General features: G+C 37.6%; 2 protein-coding genes across 3 annotated transcripts in view; both read right to left on the reverse strand.

Annotated features, from left to right (window-relative positions):
- Positions 1–2,033, reverse strand: part of DCK (deoxycytidine kinase) — a 33,932-nt gene extending 31,899 nt beyond the window's left edge. The window contains exon 1 of the mRNA XM_031944259.1: positions 1,787–2,033. Within this exon, the coding sequence (XP_031800119.1) occupies positions 1,787–1,871 (85 nt within the window). The 5' untranslated portion in view covers positions 1,872–2,033. The remainder of the gene's footprint in view (positions 1–1,786) is intronic.
- Positions 2,034–16,847: 14,814 nt separating this feature from the next.
- MOB1B (MOB kinase activator 1B) overlaps positions 16,848–23,237 on the reverse strand; it is a 65,952-nt gene continuing 59,562 nt past the window's right edge. For both annotated transcript variants that reach the window (XM_012551949.3, XM_031942811.1), the window contains exon 6: positions 16,848–22,462. In XM_012551949.3, coding sequence (XP_012407403.1) covers positions 22,385–22,462 — 78 coding nt within the window. In that variant the 3' untranslated portion in view covers positions 16,848–22,384. The remainder of the gene's footprint in view (positions 22,463–23,237) is intronic.

The following is a 23,237-nucleotide window of genomic DNA, read 5'->3' on the forward strand; positions in this document are numbered from 1 at the left end:
TATGTTCCAAAAGAATTTAACAAAGAACCAGGAGCAAGAAAATAAATCTATTTATGGGGGTGCTCTGTCAGTGATAGGGTAATTTTGTGACTTACAGGTGGATTTGAGGGGTGGTCTGGTCATTACAATCTCAGACCCTTTGTTATCACTGACCCACAGGTTGTTATCTGACAGCCAGCAATGTCTAGCACTGCCAAGACCAGGGGACCTCAAGCTTATCTTTATATCGTCCCCATAAGTTAGGGGAATAAATATTTAAGTACATTACAAATATTAAGTGCATTTAAGTACAAAGTAATATGTAATATTACTCCACCCATCTCTACAAAGGTAACAGCTGAAATGGTGAAAGGAGATAAGGTCCAAGAATAGGACTTTAGGAAATGCCCATCTTAAAGGAAATGTTTAATACCAGCCGGTGAATAAAGTAGAAAAGTCAACATGTGCAATAGTTTTCTCCAGAAGCTAGCCTTTGAGGTAGGGGGTGCAACATACAACCCTTCCTCCTGAATTTTCCTAGCCCAGAGGTTTAAGGAAGAGATCGATTCTGTAAAAGCCAACACCAGCTGTGAACGAATCCAACCATTTTGGAGAGTAGTTTGGAACTATGCTCAAAAAGTTATCAAACTGTGCATACCCTTTGATCCAGCAGTGTTACTACTGGGATTATATCCCAAAGAGATTATAAAGAAGGGAAAGGGACCTGTATGTGCACGAATGTTTGTGGCAGCCCTTTTTGTAGTGGCTAGAAACTGGAAACTGAATGGATGTCCATCAGTTGGAGAATGGCTGAATAAATTGTGGTATATGAATATTATGGAATACTACTGTTCTGTAAGAAATGACCAACAGGATGATTTCAGAAAGGCCTGGAGAGACTTACACGAACTGATGCTGAGTGAAATGAGCAGGACCAGGAGATCATTATATACTTCAACAACAATACTATATGATGACCAGTTCTGATGGACCAGGCCATCCTCAGCAACGAGATCAACCAAATCATTTCTAATGGAGCAGTAATGAACTGAACTAGCTATGCCCAGAAAAAGAACTCTGGGAGATGACTAAACCATTACATTGAATTCCCAATCCCTATATTTATGCACACCTGCATTTTTGATTTCCTTCACAAGCTAATTGTACAATATTTCAGAGTCTGATTCTTTTTCTACAGCAAAATAACGTTTTGGTCATGTATACTTATTGTGTATCTAATTTATATTTTAATATATTTAACATCTACTGGTCATCCTGCCATCTGGGGGAGGGGGTGGGGGGGGGGGCTAAGAGGTGAAAAATTGGAACAAGAGGTTTGGCAATTGTTAATGCTGTAAAGTTACCCATGCATATAACCTGTAAATAAAAGGCTATTAAATATAAAAAAAAAAAAAAAAAAAAAAAAAAAAAGCCAACACCAGCTTGGGTCCCGGAGGCAACCTTGGCTTCCCCTCCCCGCCTCCTCGGGGCGCGCGCGAGCAGCGCCAGGTGAGGAGGGGCGCTCCGTGGGAAGCCCCGGGGCCTGGGCGTGGCCGATGAGCCGGAGCCCTGCGGCCAGCAGGACGCCAGCCTCTTTGAGCTTCAGCTTGCTCGCTTGAAAAATGATGAGCCTCAGAATTCCCTCCCAGGTTTAAGACTGGGGGTGCCTCTCCCTGCCCGGGCCTCAGTTTCCCCGACTCTCAGACTGAGGCGCGGGTCCTTCAGCCCGTTTCCAGCCCTCCCCTGCCCGGGCCTCAGTTTCCTCGCCCGTCAGGCCGGGGCCCCCCGGAGGGCAGGGACTCCTCACCGATATTGCCTTCGATGGCGATCTTCTTGATGCGGACTCCGCCGGCGGCGGGCGACGGGCAGCTTCTCTTGGGCGGAGTGGCCATCTCGCCTCCTCAGCTGCGGCCGCCGCTCTGACCAGAAGCGAATGCGAAAATTTAGGGAGACGCGGGAGACGCGGGAAACGCGGGAAACGCGGGACACACACTCAGCTGGCGCGCTGCAGCCGGACTAGTTTGATTTTGGCGCGCGGGAGAAGGGTGGGACGGCGGCGTCGGTATATCACGTCCTCCGGCCCCACCCCTCGCGGATGATTCCTCCCCCCATAGTCCCCGCCCACTCTGGCCTAAACCGCGGGAGCAGTGAGAGCTTTCGTTACGTCAGGAGAGGGCGCTGGGGGCGGGGCGATTTCCGAGTGACTGATGGAAGCCAGAGGAGGAGCGCCCTCCTGCTGGGCCGGGGTGGGGGCGGGCCGCTCGGGGAAACTAGCACCAAGTGTTTGCTGGAGAAGAGCCAAAGGAACAGCCCCTGCCCTCAAGGAGTTTACACTCTAATAGGGGGGCGAGCCGTACAACGGACCTATTAAAGGAGAGGTGGCCTAAGCGTTGGTCATCGAGCCCATCCACCCTGGCCGGACAGATGGAGAAACTGAGGCTCGGGGCGGTGCGATGAATGGCTTAGGGTCTCTCAGCCTGGCCATCCCAAGTCCCAGTCACTAATGCTGATTCTATGTACTTCTCAATATCTACTGCCTGCTGCAAAATAGCCAAGCTTCCCCCGACAACATCTACTGAACTGTCTCAGGGGTAAAGGAACCGAAGCAATGAGTGAATAGTCTCCCAGGATGAAGGAACCCGAGACCACCCATTAAATAGCCAATCAGGGTGAAGGACCGGAAGAAACTGTCCATTGAATAGCCTCCCAGGATAAAGAAACCCGAGACCATCCATTAAATAGCCAATCAGGGTGAAGGACCTGAAGAAACTGTAATGAATAGCCTCCCAGGATGAAGGAACCCCAGAGACCACCCATTAAATAGCCAATCAGGGTGAAGGACCGGAAGAAACTGTCCATTGAATAGCCTCCCAGGATGAAGGAACCCCAGAGACCACCCATTAAATAGCCAATCAGGGTGAAGGACCTGAAGAAACTGTAATGAATAGCCTCCCAGGATGAAGGAACCCCAGAGACCATCCATTAAATAGCCAATCAGGGTGAAGGACCTGAAGAACTTGTCCATTGAATAGCCTCCCAGGATGAAGGAACCCCAGAGACCACCCATTAAATAGCCAATCAGGGTGAAGGACCTGAAGAACTTGTCCACTGAATAGCCTCCCAGGATGAAGGAACCCGAGACCACCCATTAAATAGCCAATCAGGGTGAAGGACCTGAAGAAACTGTCCATTGAATAGCCTCCCAGGATAAAGAAACCCGAGACCATCCATTAAATAGCCAATCAGGGTGAAGGACCTGAAGAAACTGTAATGAATAGCCTCCCAGGATGAAGGAACCCCAGAGACCACCCATTAAATAGCCAATCAGGGTGAAGGACCGGAAGAAACTGTCCATTGAATAGCCTCCCAGGATGAAGGAACCCCAGAGACCACCCATTAAATAGCCAATCAGGGTGAAGGACCTGAAGAAACTGTAATGAATAGCCTCCCAGGATGAAGGAACCCCAGAGACCATCCATTAAATAGCCAATCAGGGTGAAGGACCTGAAGAACTTGTCCATTGAATAGCCTCCCAGGATGAAGGAACCCCAGAGACCACCCATTAAATAGCCAATCAGGGTGAAGGACCTGAAGAACTTGTCCACTGAATAGCCTCCCAGGATAAAGAAACCCGAGACCATCCATTAAATAGCCAATCAGGATGAAGGACCTGAAGAAACTGACCCAGTATATAGCCTTCCAGGAATAAGAACAAGAAGACCTGAGTTTCAGATATTTTGAGTTTTTGCATCTTGTGGACATAGGCTTAAGATCTACCTTTGTATCTAAAGATACAGAATTCTCAAACAGATCTACACTAAAATTGGAGAGTTGCATCCCCAGAGGGTAGCTGCTATCATAGGTTTTGGGAACAATGATGTGTATCTAAATGAGTTCCCATTAATGGATTCTCCAGTAACAATAAGCTGTTAGATATACTTATTTCTTAGCTGATGTATTTACTAAGATGGCATAGTAACACATATACACACATAACTAAACAGCTATAAAACATTCTCCTTCTTCCCCACCTACTCCCCCATAAATTAGGAACACATTTCACTCTTTTGGTAAACGTCAAAGGAGGAAGAAATTAGAGTGATTTTATTACTGGGATGTATTACAGAATATATGTATACCTGTACAGAAAGAAAAAATAGTTAAGGATTTGTGGAAACAGATCACAAGACAACCTAGTGATGAAGGCCTTCAATTATCCAAGCATTTGCAGAGTTGTTAATAATTTCTTGACTTGCCTGAATTTTAATTTTATCTTTTCAAAGGCAGGGAAATCAATAAAGGGAAATTCTATTCTGTTATGGATCAAAACTCTTGTACTTAAAACAAGGATTCTTACAAGGTACTAATTCAATGGAATTGATGAGACAATGATTAGTTTATCATGGTGATTAATAGTTCTCTAAGTTCAGAATGATTGATTTAATCTTACAACAAATCTTACACTTTCCTAGTGATATAATAATTGGGTTATACTCAATGTAAAGCATATAAACTGGGACAAACTCAGCCAGGGTGGGACTCAGACTTAGAGTCAGATTCATTCACTTCATTGTAAAGCACTTTGGCTGTCCTGGCCTCCTGCACTTCCCTCCATTGAAACCAAGGCCAGTCTGAAAGGCTTTCCAGAAAGCTGGCCCAGGCTCAAGGCAAGATTGTGAAGGAGATAATAAACAAATAAACAAAGACTTGTCCAAGACCTCAAGAAAACCACCAAGAACATTACACTATTCTGAAACTAATTCTAACTTGAAGGAATTGGTTTCTGAAATGGAAATAATGGAAATCTTGGGAGGAAGTAAGCACTGCATTCCAGAATCTGTAATAAAGGTGAGTAAGTCTGGGCATAATCTGACAGCCATTTTAGATTTTTGGTAAGCAGGTTTCAAAGGGTTCCAAGGAGGAACCTATGGAAGAAAAAGAATTTCAGAATTAAATTATCAAGATATCCCAATAAAAAGGAAAAATTAGATTTGTTTGAAAGAATCAATGTGGATACAAAGGAAAATTACCAACCAACTTAATTTTTTCACACTAATAGTAGGAGAAATGTAGAGAAGAGGGAAACAAGCTTGGGTAACAGATACTCACAATACTACAAATGAGATCAGACAAGTGTAGAGTACTCATAATAATGATAGCTAACTTTTATAGAGCACTCAGGTGTCAGGCATCATGCTAAGTGCTTTACAATTGTTTGTCCTTCCCGTTTTCAAAGAGGGCCAATGACCTCACAGATGATGTCTTAACTTGCATGTAAATTGGATTTAATTGAGGTAGGGCTGAACAAAATCATCAGCTTTACTCCTTCCTCTAAAGTTCTCAGGGTTCAGTGGCAAGATAAAAATCAGGATGGTTGGCTCAGGATTCAGTGGATAATCTTGGTATCTTCAATGTCTGACCAAGTTCTAAGCATTTTGCATCCTTCACTTCACCCATTCAAGCAAATTATTCTCGTCTGTCATTCTACATCTTCATGTGCAGAAGTCTTCATGCACTTGGGATAAACATCCCCCTTCTTCACCAAGGGGTTTAAGTCCTATATGTTATCTTCAAACTGGTTTCACCCATATGCTGAGATGGTTTTGCCTGGGTGTGGCCACTGTGTAGAGTTGGGTGAATCAGTTAGACACCTGAGCCACCCTGAAAAGGACTCAGCAAGTCCTCACACAAGAGTGCTAGTTCTTTCTGAATCCCCATATGCCCTGCTTTAACATTATTATCTTTACAACTACAAGAAAGGCAGGTGCTATTATTATTCCCATTTTACAAATAAGGAAACTGGAACAAATGAGTTAAGTGACTTGCTTATAGTCACACTGATAATGCATAGAGACTGCATTTGAAGTCAGGTCCTCCTAACTCCAAGCCTAGTATTCCATTCACTACACCACATAACTGTTACAATGGAATTATCATTTTCCCCTCAAGAAGCTTTGTCTCTCCTACTTCAACACAGAATCACATTAGTTCTTTCGACTGCTTTGTTGTTTGTTGTTCAGACATGTTTGACTCTTCATGACTCCATTTGGAGTTTTCTTGGCAAAGATACTGAAGTGGTTAGCCATTTCCTTCTCCATCTATTTTACAGAGGAGAAAACTGAGGCAAACAGGGTTAAATGAGTAGCCCAGAGACACACAGCTAGTAAGTGTCTAAAGCCAGATTTTTTTGACCTCTACATCTCACTAATTATTTATACTAAGTTGCAATCTACAAAATCCATCAGATTTTTCAGAACAACTGATATAGAACTATCTCTCTCTTATCATACTTATGAAATGTTTTTACCCATATGCAAACATTCATATGGAGCTTTATCTTATCAGATTCAATTCAGTACTTTCTATCAAAATCCTTTTGGAGCACCATGTTAGCTGTCCTTCCAAACTTGGTGTCATCTGTAAGTTTAATAAACGTGTCCATTATACCTTTATCCAAATCACTGATAACAATGTTAAATAAAACAAGACCAACCACAGATTCCTAGGGCCTTTCAATGGAGAATTCATACAATATTGAAATTGAATCATTGACTCTTCAAGTTTGGCCAGCCAACCTATTTTGAATCATTGTATTATTACCTAATCAAAAAAACCAACCCAAAGGAACGTATTTTAACCACTGTTTTTAACATATCATACAAATGCAGTAGTGTCCCAAAATGAGTGGCAGTTACAACTCCTTTAATTTAATTAAAAATAATGATAATAATAATAGAACTGTCCTCCAATTGGGCAACACCATGGGTAAGGTTTATGCATCTGTCACAGTTAAAAGATTCATAAATTATAGTATGAGAAATCTATGTATCATCAGGAATCAGAAGGGCTTTATGCCTACTGAAGGCTATAGCAAACAAATTTCTTATTGCAGTTCATCTTGAACAAAGCCAAATATAAAAGGAAAATTAATATCCCATTAAGCACAGACAATATGGCCGTAGTGGCTGACATATCCAAGTCCTTGACCAAAATGCTGGACAATGTAAGCGAGGTTGTCACTTGGGCAGGACTATATTTTACTGGGACCAAATGTGCATCCTTACTGGTTGATGGCCAGGAGAAGATAATATTCCCTATTCGATTTTAAATACAAAATCTGGGGATCTCAGTAGCGTCTGAGGACAACACTTATTCTTACCTTGGAATCTTCTTGGGGTTCCATTCCAGTCAAGGATGCTGTAACCAACATGATTATAGACTTAGAACTCATGGATAAGTCTAAACTGGCTCTTTGACAGAAAACAAACAGTATATACTTTCCTCCTACTCTGCATCTCATTCCACCATAAGAATGGTGTGTCCCCAAAAGTTCCCTCAAACTCTTGAATAGAACAGTTTTTGAAATGCCAAAGATACTTACATCTCCCCCAGAAAACCAGTACTGAGGCCTTGTAACTTCCCTCTAACAGCGGGGTGAGGTGGTAGAATTAATTTGCTACTATTGGGTAGCTCATAGGAAAAGGCCTCTAGAATCATTTGATCTGGGCCAACTGTTACATTGCTGTCTTAGTAAAATAATGAGGAACAGAATCAAACATGACCCTCAACCAGAAGATCTGACCACTTTAAATGACTCTATGGAAGGTAAATTTGGAAATGAGGGTGTAGGAGAATTGAACATCTGGTCCCACCTAGAGTAGCCTCCCTATAATTGTCGGATAAACTTTGAGTTGAGTAGAGAACAAATAATGGTGTCTTAGTGCTATGGTTGAATATCAGTTTGTTGGTCCTATAAAGAGTGGAGAGGCATTTGAAGCAGGTACTGATATATAATTTCAAACAGCAGCTGGTTGGTGAACTGGATCAGAGTAAAGTGTGTATTCTATTACCTCTCTGTCTGTGGCCTCATGTTTTTTTTTTCTTGTTTTTGTTTTTTAAATAAAGGAGAGATCTTTTACCTAATTTGAACTTTGAGTATTCATTTGCAAAATCCAACAAGATTGGGTCCCGTTCAATGGGATTAGGAGATCCGGTCAAGAGATAAGTACTATTGTTAGTATGAAACATCAAATGAAATACTTCCACATGTCCTTTGCAACTGTGCTCCTCAACTGAGTGCTTTTACTCAATAGACTAATTAAGGCTATCAAAGTATCTGAATAAATTGATTCAGATAAATTCAACAGTTCCAGGATTAGGTGAGGCCTTAAGACTAGATTTAGTAATTTTGGACAATAAGAAGTATTTACATTATTATTATGATTCATTTAACATAAATTTATTTTGCTATGGAATAAGCTCCTACATTTATTGAATTTTGAGTGCTACTTGTAGTTGCCTTGGTAGGACCAGACCAAATGATTTCACAGGCCTTATACAGCCTACGGGCCAAATATTCTCTACTCCTCCTCTAAATGATCTATTCTATAATATTCCCAGAAATTCAAGACAAGCTAATTTATAGGCATTCTCTTTCCTTTTGGGAAAACCATGACATTTAGCCTGTTCCAGTCTTATTATACTTCTCAATTTTCCAAAATTTTTCAAATATTACTGACAATAGTTTAGTAATCATATCTCCCAGTTCTTTTAGGCCTTGGGCATGTAGAGTATTAGGCTAGCCAGATGGTTTAATTTACAATAACAGGTAGGTATTCTCTTATTATTGCCTTATTTCTTGGGTATTAAGTTTACTAGAGATTTTCATTCTATGGTCAAAGGATATGAACAGACAATTTTCAGATGAAGAAATTGAAACCATTTCTAGTCATATGAAAAGGTGCTCTAAGCCACTTGATCAGAGAAATCCAAATTAAGACAATTCTGAGGTACCACTACATACTCTCAGATTGGCTAAGATGACAGGAAAAGATAATGATGAATGTTGGAGGGGATGTGGTAAACTGGGACACTGATGCATTGTTGGTGGAATTGTGAACTCATTCAATCATTCTGAAGAGCTATTTGGAACTATGCCCAAAGGGCTATCAAACTGTGCATACCCTTTGACCCAGCAGTATTTCTATTAGGCTTGTGTCCCAAAGATGGGAAAGGGGCCCACATGTGAAAAAATGTATGTGGCAGACCTTTTTGTAGTGGCAAGAAAGTGGAAACTGAATGGATGCCCATCAACTGGAGAATGGCTGAATAAATTGTGGTATATGAATGTTATGGAATATTATTGTTCTATTAGAAACGATCAGGAGGATGATTTCAGAGATGTCTGGAAAGATTTATATGAACTGATGTTAAGTGAAGTGAGTAGATCCAGGAGATCACTGTACATGGCAATAACAAGATTATACAATGATCAATTCTGATGGATATGGCTCTTTTCAGCAGCGAAATGATTCAGGCCTCTTTCAATGATCTTGTGATGAAAGGAGTCATCTACACCCAGAGGAAGGACTGTAGGAACTGAGTGTGGACCACAACATAGCATTTTCATTCTTTTTAGTTGTTTGCTTGCACTTCGTTTTCTTTCTCATTTTTTTCCTTTTTAATGTTATTTTTCTTGTTCAGCATGATAATTGTGGAAATATACATTCTGCCCCTGAATATATCTGGAGAAAGTCATACTATCTATTATGAATTTATTGTCCAATCCCACTGCAATGAAGCAATCCTTTTTACCTCCCTAATTGAATTTTCCATTCTTTACAATGTGAATTATCAGGAAATACTAACATGCTCATCTCAGGAACTTACTTTCCCAAACTGTCTTAATACTATAGGTAAGGCAACTGTGAGGTGCCCAGACTGTCTTTATTTTTAAGATACCATAGATCTTTAAGATAGCATAATGGGAACTTCCTTGACTATTTTGTTAAGCCCTAATGGGAAACAAGTTTTCCCAGAATATCTTTAAGACAGTCTCAATATCAATACATATCCTTTTTCTCCCCAGCTCTTCCCCTCCTCTCTTAGGAAATCCCCAAGATTATGTATAAGATTATGAATCATAATTACGTACATAAATTACAAAATAAAATAAAAATATATATTATAAAATATGTGCTTATGATGATTTTTGCTAAGTCCTTTTCAGGACTAAGTCCACTATGAGGTACCCTCCCCTTCATAGCATCTTGCCTTTAATGCCACCTTTTTCCTTACTATAGCTAACTCTGATATGCCAGTCACTGGTATAGTCAGTCACACTTCATGGGATATTCCCTTTTTTTTTTTGGGGGGGGGGGTATTCCCTTAATGGCTTCTTCCAAACCCTTTCCTTGCTAATTCTATTGCTCTCCTGAATCTATTTCTATTTACTGCTCCTGGTGCCTATTTTACCTGTAACCTCTTCTCTTTAATAAAGGTATCTTTTGACAAAGAGAATGCCCTTGCAAATTCATCACATGTGCCTTGCGTCCTGTATTTTGAACTAGGAATTGCTACTCTGAACCCATCATTTATAATCAATTTCAAACTTTCTCCTGTCTCAATTCTCTCACTCCCATTGATGAGGTCCTGAGTAATTAAGTGGGGATGGCAGAGAAAATTTGAAGTATTGATGAAATTACTCCCTAAAGCAAACATGGAAGAGCACTGACGGGGATTGGTTTTAATTTTTGTGGAAGTGATGGATAGCTGCACCTTGCTATGATCAGTGAGAAATCTGAGTTATATCAAAACCCTGAGGTTTCCCCTATAAATTTGTCCATGTCTCATGTCATCTTTGCTGAACCGCTTTTCTATCAGTTTGTCATAACACTCTGCTTTGTTGTGTCTCTCCTCTAATCCCTCCACTATGCCTCATAATGTCTTTCTCCTTCTTATAACTAACTCTTTTAGGATGCTAAATCCCTTTTAGGATTTACCCTACCAGCATACTCCAATCTCATGACATATTCCTTTTTCCCTGGTTAATTTTGAGTCCTACAAGATAACTTGTTCTTTCCATCATTAATTATTAAAAACCCTTTTACTTAATAACATATATACTCAATAGGGGTATAGAAATCCAGCAGGAAAACAGGAGGGAATAGGATATGGGAAGGGTAGAGAGTGACAAAAGAGAGGGCATATTGGGGGAGGGAGTGGTCAGTAGCAAAACACTTGAGAAGGGACAGGGTGAAAGGAAAGAGAATAAATGGGGAAAATACAATTAGCAATAGTGCTACAACTAATAGTAGTTGTAAAAGAAAATATCAAAGCAAGATTCTCTGATGGAATGTTATTCTCTGGAAAGTAATGAACAGGATGCACTCAGAAAAAAAATCCTGTAAAGTCCTCCATGAACAAAGTCAAATATACTGTAGACAAAGTAATACCAATGTTCTGGGATGACCAGCTGTAAATGACTTTGTCATTCTCAGTAGTACAATCATCTGCATCTATTCTGAAGGACTTATGATAAAAATCCTATCCATTCCAGAGAAGGAATTGATCAAGTCTGCATATAGATCAAAGAATTCTCTATTATTCTTGCTCTCTTTATTTTTAGCTTAATTTTTCTTGAGGGTTTTTATTTTCATTAAGGTGGGAGATCTATGTTTTCTTTCACAACTTGAATTTTATGGAGATGTTTTGCATGACTTCACATGTAGTTTCTTGGTTATAGACGGGGACAAAAGAGAAAACCTAGAACTCAAAAAATTGTTTTGAATGTAACTGGGAAAATATTAAATTAATTAACTAACTAAAAAACCCACAAAACTTTCCTCTCCCAACTACATTTCATATTTACCATTCCTGGTGTCTATTCTATCTTTTCATTTTGTCTATAACCTCTTCTCCTAAAAAAACTTCCCTTTTCCCAAAGAAAACGGCCATTGTGAATTTTTCACATGAAGGAACCTCAATATTTGGTGCCTCAACACAAATCACATCATTTGGTGCCCAAAATCCTCTGGCCTTCTTCTTGACAAGAGGCAAGAAATGCACACCCCAATTTTTTCCTACTCCCCAAGACAGGGTATGACGGGGAGCTCAGTAACATTTGGTGCTTTGAAACTCATTGGCCTTCTCCTAAAAATAAGGGGTTCTGGGGGCAGGTAGGTGGCCCAATGGATAGAGCATCAGCCCTGAAGTCAGGAGGACCCGAGTTCAAATGTGGCCTCAGACATTTAACACCTCCTAGCTGTGTGACCCTGGGCAAAACACTTAACCCCAATTGCCCCAGCAAAAATAAATAAATAAATGAATAGATGGATGGATAGATAGCTTGATAGATAGATAGATAAAATAAAAGTAAGGGTTCTCCTCCAATTTCAAGTTCCATTCCTCCAAGTAGTGGGCCCTCAGCAAAAACCCAGTTTTTTTGTTTTTTTTCCCCTTGAGGTTGATCACTTAGCATTATTAGGTGCTATCTGATTGGACTAATTCAGGAGACACCTTGAATCAAGTTGCTTTGCCATTTCTGGTTTGGACTCTACTTTTCTGAGACACTGGATCTGTGGCTGTCAGCTACAAGGATGGGACAGGAGTGAATGAGGCCACTTGAGTGTAGGATGGATTTTTAGAGATGTTTTCTGTTCCCCAACATTACAAAGAAGAACTAATGTAATATCTGACCCTCTAGGATTTAAAAGCACATTTTCTTTTTAGGATCTCTGGATCTCACCTCTCTGTGACAGTTTGCCTTCAAACTGTTAAAAGTTAAGCTTTTATAAGATAAAAACAGCCTCTAGCCTTTTCTCCACTGAAGGGATTTATGGAATGACCAAGGTCACCACTTATAAGATGGTATGTCCAGTCCAGGTTCTCCAGTGAATGGTTGGCTCCCCAACATCCTCCCATGACACTAGAGTCAGCTTTAGTTTCTTTCTAGAGGGAGATTCCTGACCTCCAGAGCCCTAAAATCCTCCTCACAGGACTCCATGTCTGTAGAAGGGGGTCTTTTCAGGTCTTGCTTAGATAGGAAATATAAGCAGTCTTCACAAACTCTCTCTAGACAGAAATTGTTTCCATGTGGATTGGGGAAATCCAGGTGGCTGAATACTTTTAAGATCTTTTCCCCTTTCCTCCATGTGGGAGGGAGAATATAAGCCATTCACGTGGGTTTGGGGGGATCAGAGCCACTGCTATTTTTGTCTGCAGGCACCATCCTGAAAAACTTCAGGTCTATGTCTCCATCTCAGGGCTACTGTCATTCAAAAATTGGGTAGCTCCCAGAGAACAAATTTGAATGTTGAAAAGTTTCAAAATGGAGGCCACTTTGGGGAAAAAAAAAAAAAAAAAGCCATTCAAAAATATGCAGGTTTAAATTTGTGCGAGTTTAAATTGAGAAACTGATTCTAAATTGTATGAAATAATCAGTTTTCCCTTACCTTATCCTGCAAATCATCACCCATATAAAGGATTTTATCTGACATTATGTATCACATTATCTCTTGGACTTTGGGGTAACAATACAGGAAATGTTCCTTTAATCTGAGTTTATCTGCAAATAATCATTATTAATTAATGTATGCTAAAATTGTGAACTTATCTAAGTGTAAGATCTTAGAAATGTGTGCATTAATCTTTAATACTGAAGTATTACTCCTAGAAATGTAAAGCCGTATTTAAGTAAAAACTGAACATTTAAACAAAACTCTCTGGTCTTGTTTGTATCTTCTCTAATGAGATGAAATAAATTTAAGGTGTTATGGTACTTTCTAAGTTGAACATTGTACAATTTGTAAAATTGTATGAGTTGTTTTAAATTTGTCAGCTATTGGACTTGCCGTAATTTTATTTTGAGAAGTTTTGCCCAAAATTATTCAGCTATCACCTATGTTGTGAAATGGATGATTTTAAAACCTAAAACCGGTCTTATTACTGTGTATAAGGAAAGATGCAGTGAAAACTTTATCTAGGTTGATCTTATTTGTGGATCAATAAGCCTTTTCCTCCCCCTTTTTTGGTTGGAAGAAATGAAAGAAAAAACCTAAATAGAATCATTCTTACTAGCAAGCTTGTCAGCCCTAAGAAATGAACTTGATATGGAATATGAAATTTCCATAAAGGAAAAAAAAATACACATGATAATTTGGCTACTACTTCTGAAAACTTTTTATTAGGATTTTTGGAAGTTAATCTGAAATTGAGGGTTGAAAATTGTATACTAATCATTTTCATAATTTCATGTTTTTATTTTAGATCAATATAATCCACCCTTGCCCCCTCACTGGATGTGCAGGGTAGTAACTGCTCCTTAGCCCACCTAAACCTTCCCATCCACCATTACATTAGTTAGGTGAGGAAAAAAATCCATTCACTAATGCTCATCCCCTTCTCTGGGGCCCCTGCTGTTTAAGTTAAAGTTCTTTACTTTCAAATAACTTCCATTATTTAAAGAGATAGCTTTCATCTCAAGTCTGGTTATTTATCTTAGATGTTTAGTGCAATTTTACTCTATTTAGGTAAGATGCTGTATCAAGAATTCTACTGCTTAATAATGCAAGAAACTTCTAACAAGTTGGTTAGACATTTTTATTTCCGGTTAGCTATTATCCATCTGTCTTCAGCAAATCATTTAACATTTATTTAGTGCATCATGGTCTCATTGCTTAAAGCACTGCCTAAAGTAATATTATAGTTTAGATCATGCACAATGATTTATGAGCTTCTTTTTTATATCTGACACCTCTGATGTGAGACAGTTTGAAAGAAAATCTCTTGGAATACCATAACTAATATTTCTCAAGCTTAAATCCAGATGTGGATGAGTACCAATAAGTCAGAAAACTTAAAGTTCCAGAGAAATGTCATAGAACTTCTCAAAAGATGCAGATGGATGTTGCTTTGCCATCTGGGAAAAAAGAGTTTGAAGGATGGCTTTGAATTCTAGTCTAGATCAGACCCTTCTAACTTGATTTCCCCATTCATTCTATAGGAATGATTCCACTTATTTCTGAGTCTAGCTGTAGGGTGAAATTATAACCGCATGTGTGGTCCTCATTTGTGAATTCACGCCTGAAAACAAACAACTAATGGTCTTTGTCCTATTATAAGCATGTCCCTTTTTCTCTTACAACAAACGTCTGTACTCAAGGCAAATGGTCAACTTAAAAGCATAAGCAAGATTCAAGTATGTAAGATAGTGCTATTTATCTGAGAATGTGTAGTCATTAGATAAATTACTGTTTTCCATCAAGAATAAGTGAATATTTGGCCTACTCATCTCCGTTACTAGATATGTATCTTATAAGAAATGTTTAAGGTCTTTAAATCTTTCAAAAATGTAAGAACATTTAGCTATTGATGCAACTGTTTGTGAGACCCAGCTGTTATTCTCATTTAGTGAAACTTAGGATAGACGATTTTAGTGCAATGTTCTTAGAAGATTTAATGGAGTATTCTGCACGACATCCATGCAAAAAGTCATTTTTATTTAAGCTAATGTGGAATAACACTTCCTTTTTTTGTCCTGGGTATTGTGTGGCATAAACATGCATTCATATAAATAACTTATTTGATATGCACAAACCAAGCTAACTGGCTTGCTGATGAAGCCACAAAAAAGGCTGCTGGCCAATCTATTATTGTCCTTCTTACTCCTCCAGTTCTCCAATGCTTAGTCCATCCTACAACAGACACTGGCAAAAGGGAGATATCCTCTATCCCCTCTGGTAGATTTTAAATACTCTCAGAATATTAATCCCATTGTCAAGCAAATTGAAACTTCTTAGACCTAGAATGCTCTTGAGTATCTTATGAAATCTATTTTTACTGGTCACAAGCTAGTAGTAACTATTAGGCAGGATTATCAGACATGGCAAAGTTGTGATATTTTGTGCTCAAATGATTCTTGAAAGTACCATTAAATCCTCCTCTTCTAAAACCTGTTCAGAGGAGGTATACTAATCTAGAAAAAGACTGGCAGACTTTACACATATGCCCCCTGTAGGGGCTTGGGCTAATCTCTATATATCAACATTCTTCTTCTTGAGAGGTAATCATAAAAATCAAGCTCCTAGTCACTAGTTAAGGCAAACTAGTAGAAGGGGACCAAGAAAGGCCTCATGTTGGAAGCGGCACTTGAGCTGAACTTTGAAGAAAATTAAAAGATTCTAGGAGTGAGATGCCATTTCCTTTCCCAGCTCATTTTACAGAGGACAAAACTGAAACAAATAGAGTTAAGTGACTTGCCCAAAGTCATCATTAATGAGTATCTAAGGCCAGACTAATGCAAGAAAGGTCTTCCTGAATCTACTGAGCCACCTATCTGCCCTATTTCACCCTAATTTATATAAATTTCTGAGGGGGAAATAAGAGTAAGGACCAGTTATTTCATGTCTTTGTTTGTCCTGTACCCAGTGATTTTGGGAGCATAGTTTTTCCTTACAACTGCCTGACCATCACAAAAATCAAAGGTAAGTCCCTCAATTGTACTAAAGCTTATCTAAGGTAAAAAGAAAGATATTGTAACAAAGTTGGCAGTTCTCAATAGAGCAGTTAGTTCCCCCACCCCCACCGACCATAGAGTAAGTATTTAAAATTCTGTATTTGAGCTGGAGAGCTACTGGTAGCTAAGTGATACTAGGTCTTAAGGCAGAAACATCCCAAGAGTAAACATTTTAAAAAAGAAACATTCATAGAATAGAAATTTTATCAACACTTAATGTGTTAAGTTCTCATATGATTCTCCAATTCTCATTTCCTACTTGACAATCAACTTTTTCCCCCCCTCTTAATTTGGTCAAATCCTAAAGGATAATCTTGTAGAAATATTCAATGCAGGTAATTTTTGCCCCAATATGCACTATAGTAAATTAGCAGTGTTTTATAAAAATCTTTTTCTAGTGAGATTCAGACAGTTCTCCAGAACCAGTCTGATCACCTCTGAACACCTGTGAATCCACAGGGTTAAAGACTAGACTGTGTTCCCTTAAGACACCACTGCCAAAATAAAAAAATCCCACTAATTTGTGTGTGTGTGTAAAAACCGACATAATTATTCAAAAGACAGGCACAATAAATCATGGCCAAACATAACTATTTATTCACTTTCTCTTATAAACAGCATTCAGTTTCTTACTGGGGAAAAAAAATCCTAAAATTTAAATACTTCCTCATCTCATTACATACCACAATCTGTATATATTATTTACATCTCTCAAATAAAACATGTTATGAATCTTTGACATTCATTTTTCCCTCTCTTTTAGAATCAATATGATGTGTTGGTATAACCTAAGATAATAACCATTAATAACTACAAACTGAAGTAAGATTGGCACAGTTAGTTTATAAATTCTCATAATGTATTTCATATTTTACATCTATTTTTTTTTCTTCAAGCTGCTTTAATATAAAGTGGATATGACTCTCCATGACAACAGGGATCATGTCCTTATAGATTTCATAATTGTCTAACATACTGTAAACATAACATGTATGTTGAAATAAGAATGATCTTGTACTTTTATTATTCTTGCTTTCACCTAAAGAGTTTCATTTATTCAGAAACTGTCATATGCATTTACTACATTCTTTTCTTGTCTCATTTTGAGAGCTAGTGGTAACAGAGTAAATACACCCTCCAAGCACAGAAGAATTCAAAGAGAAGCATTCCTGCACAAATAGTGCCCCTTGAATCCTAGGTTGGACATGTACAAAAACAACAAACTATAGTTAGTGGATGTTTTAAAAAAAAAACTCTGAAAAATACAATGATTTATGAAGAACAATTTTGAAAGAAAGTGTTCTTAAAATGAAAATGCACTTCCTGAAATATATTTTGAAACATTCAGAAGAACTGCATTTCAGCTAAAGGAAAAAATATGTGCAAACCAAGAATCATCCAGCCAGAGTTCGATGTTACTACTTTCTCTATTAAGAGAAATAAGTATTGTCTTAAAGAATAAGAACAAAACAAAACAAAATACCATTTCATCACTAGCAATCTAAAATCAGTGATTGGTACTTCAATGATGCAGACTTTAAAGAGCTCAAAATAGAACCCAAATAAGTCATCTTTATAAACATCTGTAAGGATGTCAATTTTCCAACACAACAACCCAAACCTTTGTATCAATAAGAATGGTTCAAAAATCACCAAGAATGTTGACTATCATGACCCAAACATCTAATGGGAGGAAAGTAAGGGAAGAAATGTACAGGATATTAATAGCAGCACATAGGCAACTTTACCTGAAAAAGGAGGGGGGAGGGAAAGAGAAAGTGTAAGAATACATTAAGATTAGTCAATGCTTCTAATTTATTTTAAGGAAGTGAAATTTTCCAAGTTCTCTTTTGTGTCAGATAGAACGTGACACTACTGGAACTCTAACCTGTATTATCTTTTTCTCCCTCCAAAGCCATTTAAACATAACTTCAGCTACCAGCAACAAAAATATAAAATGATCTGTGTTCAGAATTGTTTCATCTTTACAATTACAATGTAAAGTTCCTCTTCAATCATAGGTATACCTCATAGGTATGTTCACCTCTAAAAGTTGCCATCCAAAACTTACGGACAAACTTGGTGGTAGCTAAAAGACAATTTCTGTCCTGCATTTTAAAAATACCACACAAAACTCAGATACTTATGTTCAAAACAAAATACTGAGAATCCTGTTCTACAGAAATTGAGAACTGTTTCAAAGGATCGTTTTGTTCACAGATCCAGTTTAGTTTCAAAACAAACTGGATTTTATTTTTATGTGCCCAGATTTTCAAAGAACAACTATAATATATGGTCCATGTCTTTCAAGAAAGATATTAAAAAATAAAAGCAAGTAATTATAATAAAAACAGGAATGCTTTGTGGATTTAAACTTCAAACTCAACTAAAAGTAAAATGTTTATGCTATGGGCTTCTCATATTGTGATCTCCAGTCTTATTACCATTTTGTGTGAACAAAAGACATGGATAGGATTGATAAGTCTTCTAGTGTATTTCTCCTGAATTCTTTTGCCTTAATCACTTGAATCTCTCTATACTTCTTCCTAATTAAAACTGTCCCATAGTGACAAACAGGATCTATGACCTTTGTAGCACTGAATGTCAATGTCCTTGGGAACTTATTTTTGTGATACAGGATTAAAAGATAATAGAATAACTTTTTTGAAATTACCAGAATTTCTATTGCCAAATGAAGGTAAGTCCATCTGGGAGGTCATACAATGATTCAAATAACACTGCCATTGCTAAAACCATCTTGGGAGCTCAAGTTGCCTTCAAAATCCATAACAGTCTTTTGAGGATCATCCATCTTCACAAATCTTTGTATTAAAGGATGAATATCGTTTTGAGGAAGTAATCAAATGTCACCCAGAGGCAAGCAGGATGAATAAAGAAGCTGAATTATACAAGTTTTAGTTCAAATGAAGAAACAGTTGTAATGTAATTAATGTAAGGTGGTAATGATACAGACTTTCTTCCATGGCTAGTAAACTGGTTCTGAAGGAAATTGCAAAAAGGTAATTCCAAAGACATTTTGAGTGATGGTAGTAGCATCCCCAAATGAGGAAACATTTGGATGAATAAAAATTCCTCTATGACAGTTGAGATGTTTAAAAAAAAAAAAAAAAATTAGCCATACACTATTAAATTCTGCCTAAATTCTCACCTCTAGGCATTGATGAGAGAAAAACCATTAAGTATCTATCTTCTATTAATACAGCTTTCTAATAAGTGGGAACAGGGAGAGGAAAGCGTAAAATAATTGGTTAAAAAAGACTTAAAACTAATAACTAAAATGGAATCTCATGAATTTTAAAATATCCATACCATCTGTTTCCAATTATAATAACTATGGTGCTATAGCACTTGGATTCTCTGGGTAAACCAAGCAATTGGTTACCTATAATACAGAAAACTAAATATATTCACTCATTTAAACTGTGGTTTTTACTTTTCAGGCTTCATATCTATGTTATGACTCAACAGCATGACTTCTATGAAAATGAAAGGAAAAAAAGAGCTTTAAAAATTTGAGTCAATAACACAACATGGCTAACTAAAAGATTATCCAATCATTAAAATTTTCTAGTATGTTAAAACTTAACCAAGGGTATCTAGGTTAGGTTTTGTATTTGTTTTGTTTTTAAAGAAATATCATTAGTGGTGTTCTTTTAATCTTTCAAATGGAATTTAAAGGTAAATTCTGTAAAAATGTTTTGTGAACTCAGGTCAAGAGATGAGTAAGGCCTAAAAAAAGAGATCTCTGATTAACTTCTGAAGCAAAAGCAAAATCTGATACTAACATGGATTTTATATCCTCTTCCGGGGTGGGGAATCACCATTAAACAATTTATCTTAAAATAATTGATTGTGTGTAACGGAAATTTCTACTTTCTAGGCATACAGAGAACCAAGGAGTATAAGCCAGATCCCTTCTTAATGACAGCCTCTCTACTTAAAACACATAGAAACAGTAGCAGCATCCTCCAAATCCCAATGTCTTTGATCAAAGGAGTACCCAGAGGCAGGTACCTGAGGTTCTGGCACAATTAAGAACAAAATCTTATCCATAAACACTGGGAAATCAATGTACACTTACAAAATTATCTAAGAGAATTATTATATTCCAACATAACAGTGCTACATGACATTTATCAGATACAAGAATAATTTTCTCACCCATTCTCTTTCCACTAGGCTATTGCAACCCTGCTGTTAGTGGGTTTACACAAGTTGAAATGTGATATGGAAGGCCTTGGGTGACCTTGTGCTTTATTTCCCTGTGCAGATGGGATCTTCTGCAGATCCCTAAACCACTTGGCACCCAGTTGTTTCTAAATTAAATGTTTCATTTAATATCTATATGGATAATTACAAGAAACTTTTTTTTTAAAGGAGATGTGTGTATCCCAACTGTCCCTTATTGCTGTGCCACATAAGTATTATCAATAACTGATGGATGCACCTCTGCCAAACATTACTGTCTATTGCTGACACTTGACAAATTTTGTTGAACATTGCACAAAGGCAGTTCTAGGTAGTAATGATGCTAATGACATCTATCATATCAGTGCTCTGTTCATTAGGAAAACAACCCAAAGTGCTATTAATTTGAATTATTTTGCAAGAAGAGATCAGAGAGAACTGGACTTAACCAGTTTCAGGAGGCAGAGAGTGGTATCAAAGATAATTGAAATCTGGGAGTTTTCATAAGAACACCATGTATAAAATATTCACTTTACTAAATTGTTACAAAAGGATAGAACCCATTGAAAACTGATGTTAGTTTTAAATTAGTCACTCTTTTAGATACCTAATTACATCTCATAGTAGAACTCCTTTACCATTAGAAACTAGCTGGTTAAAAAAAAAAAAAGCCAGCCTTCAAAAAAAAGCCAGCAGAAAGCAGTTAAAAGAATGTCATTAAATGTGGTCATCATTCTTTAGTGACAAAAACAGCTCCATCCAATAAATGGAAGTGTTGAAAAGTAACAAGTACTTCTAATAACTCTCCTTCAATTTCATCCTTAATGTCTATGATGAGAATAAAGATGTATTTATTCTCTACTAATGGGAGTTGGCTCCAAAGTACAAGAGAAGGGTTTCTCAGAGACTGAGTTTACAAGAAAATTTATCCTTGGTACTGGTTTCATGGGTTTTAAATATTATTTCAGTGGAAATATTTTTGATTCTCTTCACAGTGGAAGATTTATGGCTCATTTGGCAACTGGTGAGAAACCTCCCAGATGGGGCTGGCTACATCATCTCAGAATGTGGCAATAAATACTTTATGATCTATAGTACAGGCATTTGTCTGTATGGAAGAGCCATGCTGGAATGATAACACATTCTAGCCCCCTCCAGTTTCAATATCACAGACATTACCAGGGTAGAAAGACCTGCTCATAATAGAATTTTCAACATTTGATGAACAGAGTAACATACATCAACACCACCCTCACTAACATAAATAACTGAAAATGTTATTTCTGGTTGTTTTTTTCTTTTAAAGATCTACATTCACATCTTCAAGAATTGTTTCTTCATATATTAAAAGCTGGAGATCACCAATTTAGGCAAACTATGGCTTTTTAAAAATTAGATAATCTAACAGAAATGTCATCACCAAGCATTGTGGGTAAGTGAGCAGTCCATTGTGTTCAGCAATGCTCAGTCTACTACATTTGCATTTTGCACCTCAGAAGTGAGCCTTCTGCCAAGGCACTTAAGAAGGTTAGTCTTTTATGTTATAAATGGGTCACAATTTACACCATGTAGAACCCATCCACCAGTAGGGTCAAGCACACAGACAGCATCAGCTAAAAACCTACAAGGAGGCAAACCCTATCTCAGTCTCTTTCCTAAATTCCAAACAAAATGAAAAACATCCACACCACTGTATGTCACTAAGAAAAAAGATTGTGCTCCACCAAAAGCATACAGAATGGATCTTGGTTGCCTCTAAAGTAACAGAAAAGGTTTCATTTATTTAGGAGGAAAAAAAATAAAGGAAAATAAATCCCCAAACCACCCAACCAAATAACAACCCCAAATATATTCCTAAGAGCCTGATTTAAGCAAAATATGATTAAAATAGCCCTCCATCCCTCATCTGTCCTTTGAGGTCAGTTTTTCGATCAGTTCTTGGAGTGGGGCAAGTTCTCTTCTGTCAATTAAGTTGAATTCCTATATGACAGAAAACAGAAAAGACAAGATTAACATTTTACATATATTTTCATTCAACAGAAATTTTTCATATATATGAATTGGGAGTTTGGGAGGAAAAGGACATTCAGTTTAAAATACTCAATAAGCGGGAATTAAAATTCAGATCCCTGAAGCCGATTTTTATACCTGTTTTGTGCTGATCATTTAAAATACTCAATACTTGGGTAGAAATGCATGTCTGGAATTCAGAAGTTTCATATGCAAAGAAACAAATAAATGGGCTAATTAGGTCACCAAGTGAGAAGATAAAGGGAAGAGACTAGGACCCAACACAGAGTCTTGAGCAACTCATGATTAGGGGACATGATATGGATAATAAACCAGCAATGGAGACTGAAAGAATTGGACAGGTAGGAGGACCAACGAAGAATATTATTGTCCCAAAAACCCAGAAGAGACTATGGAGAAAGAATGCTCAACAATATTATCTGTTTTTCAGATGTCAGGAAGGATAAGGATCAAAAAAGGGCCATAAGATTTGATAATTAAGAAATCATGAGAGCTTTGGAGAAAGTAGTTTTAATTGAATGATGAAGAAAGAAGACAGATTATTTCAGTGATATCCAACTAATTGCTAAAGGACATAAATTAAAGTTTTTCTAGAACAGAGTACTGAAACAGACACACTAGCAGTCATAAAATTTCAAAATCAACTGGTTTTACCTGCCTCCAAGGCCTGAATCAGGGAAAATTGGCTTATGTTAGTTGATGCTGAAAAGTTCTGATAAGTTAA

This window comes from Sarcophilus harrisii, chromosome 6 (assembly GCF_902635505.1).
Source record: "Sarcophilus harrisii chromosome 6, mSarHar1.11, whole genome shotgun sequence".
Classification (NCBI taxonomy): Eukaryota; Metazoa; Chordata; class Mammalia; order Dasyuromorphia; family Dasyuridae; genus Sarcophilus; species Sarcophilus harrisii.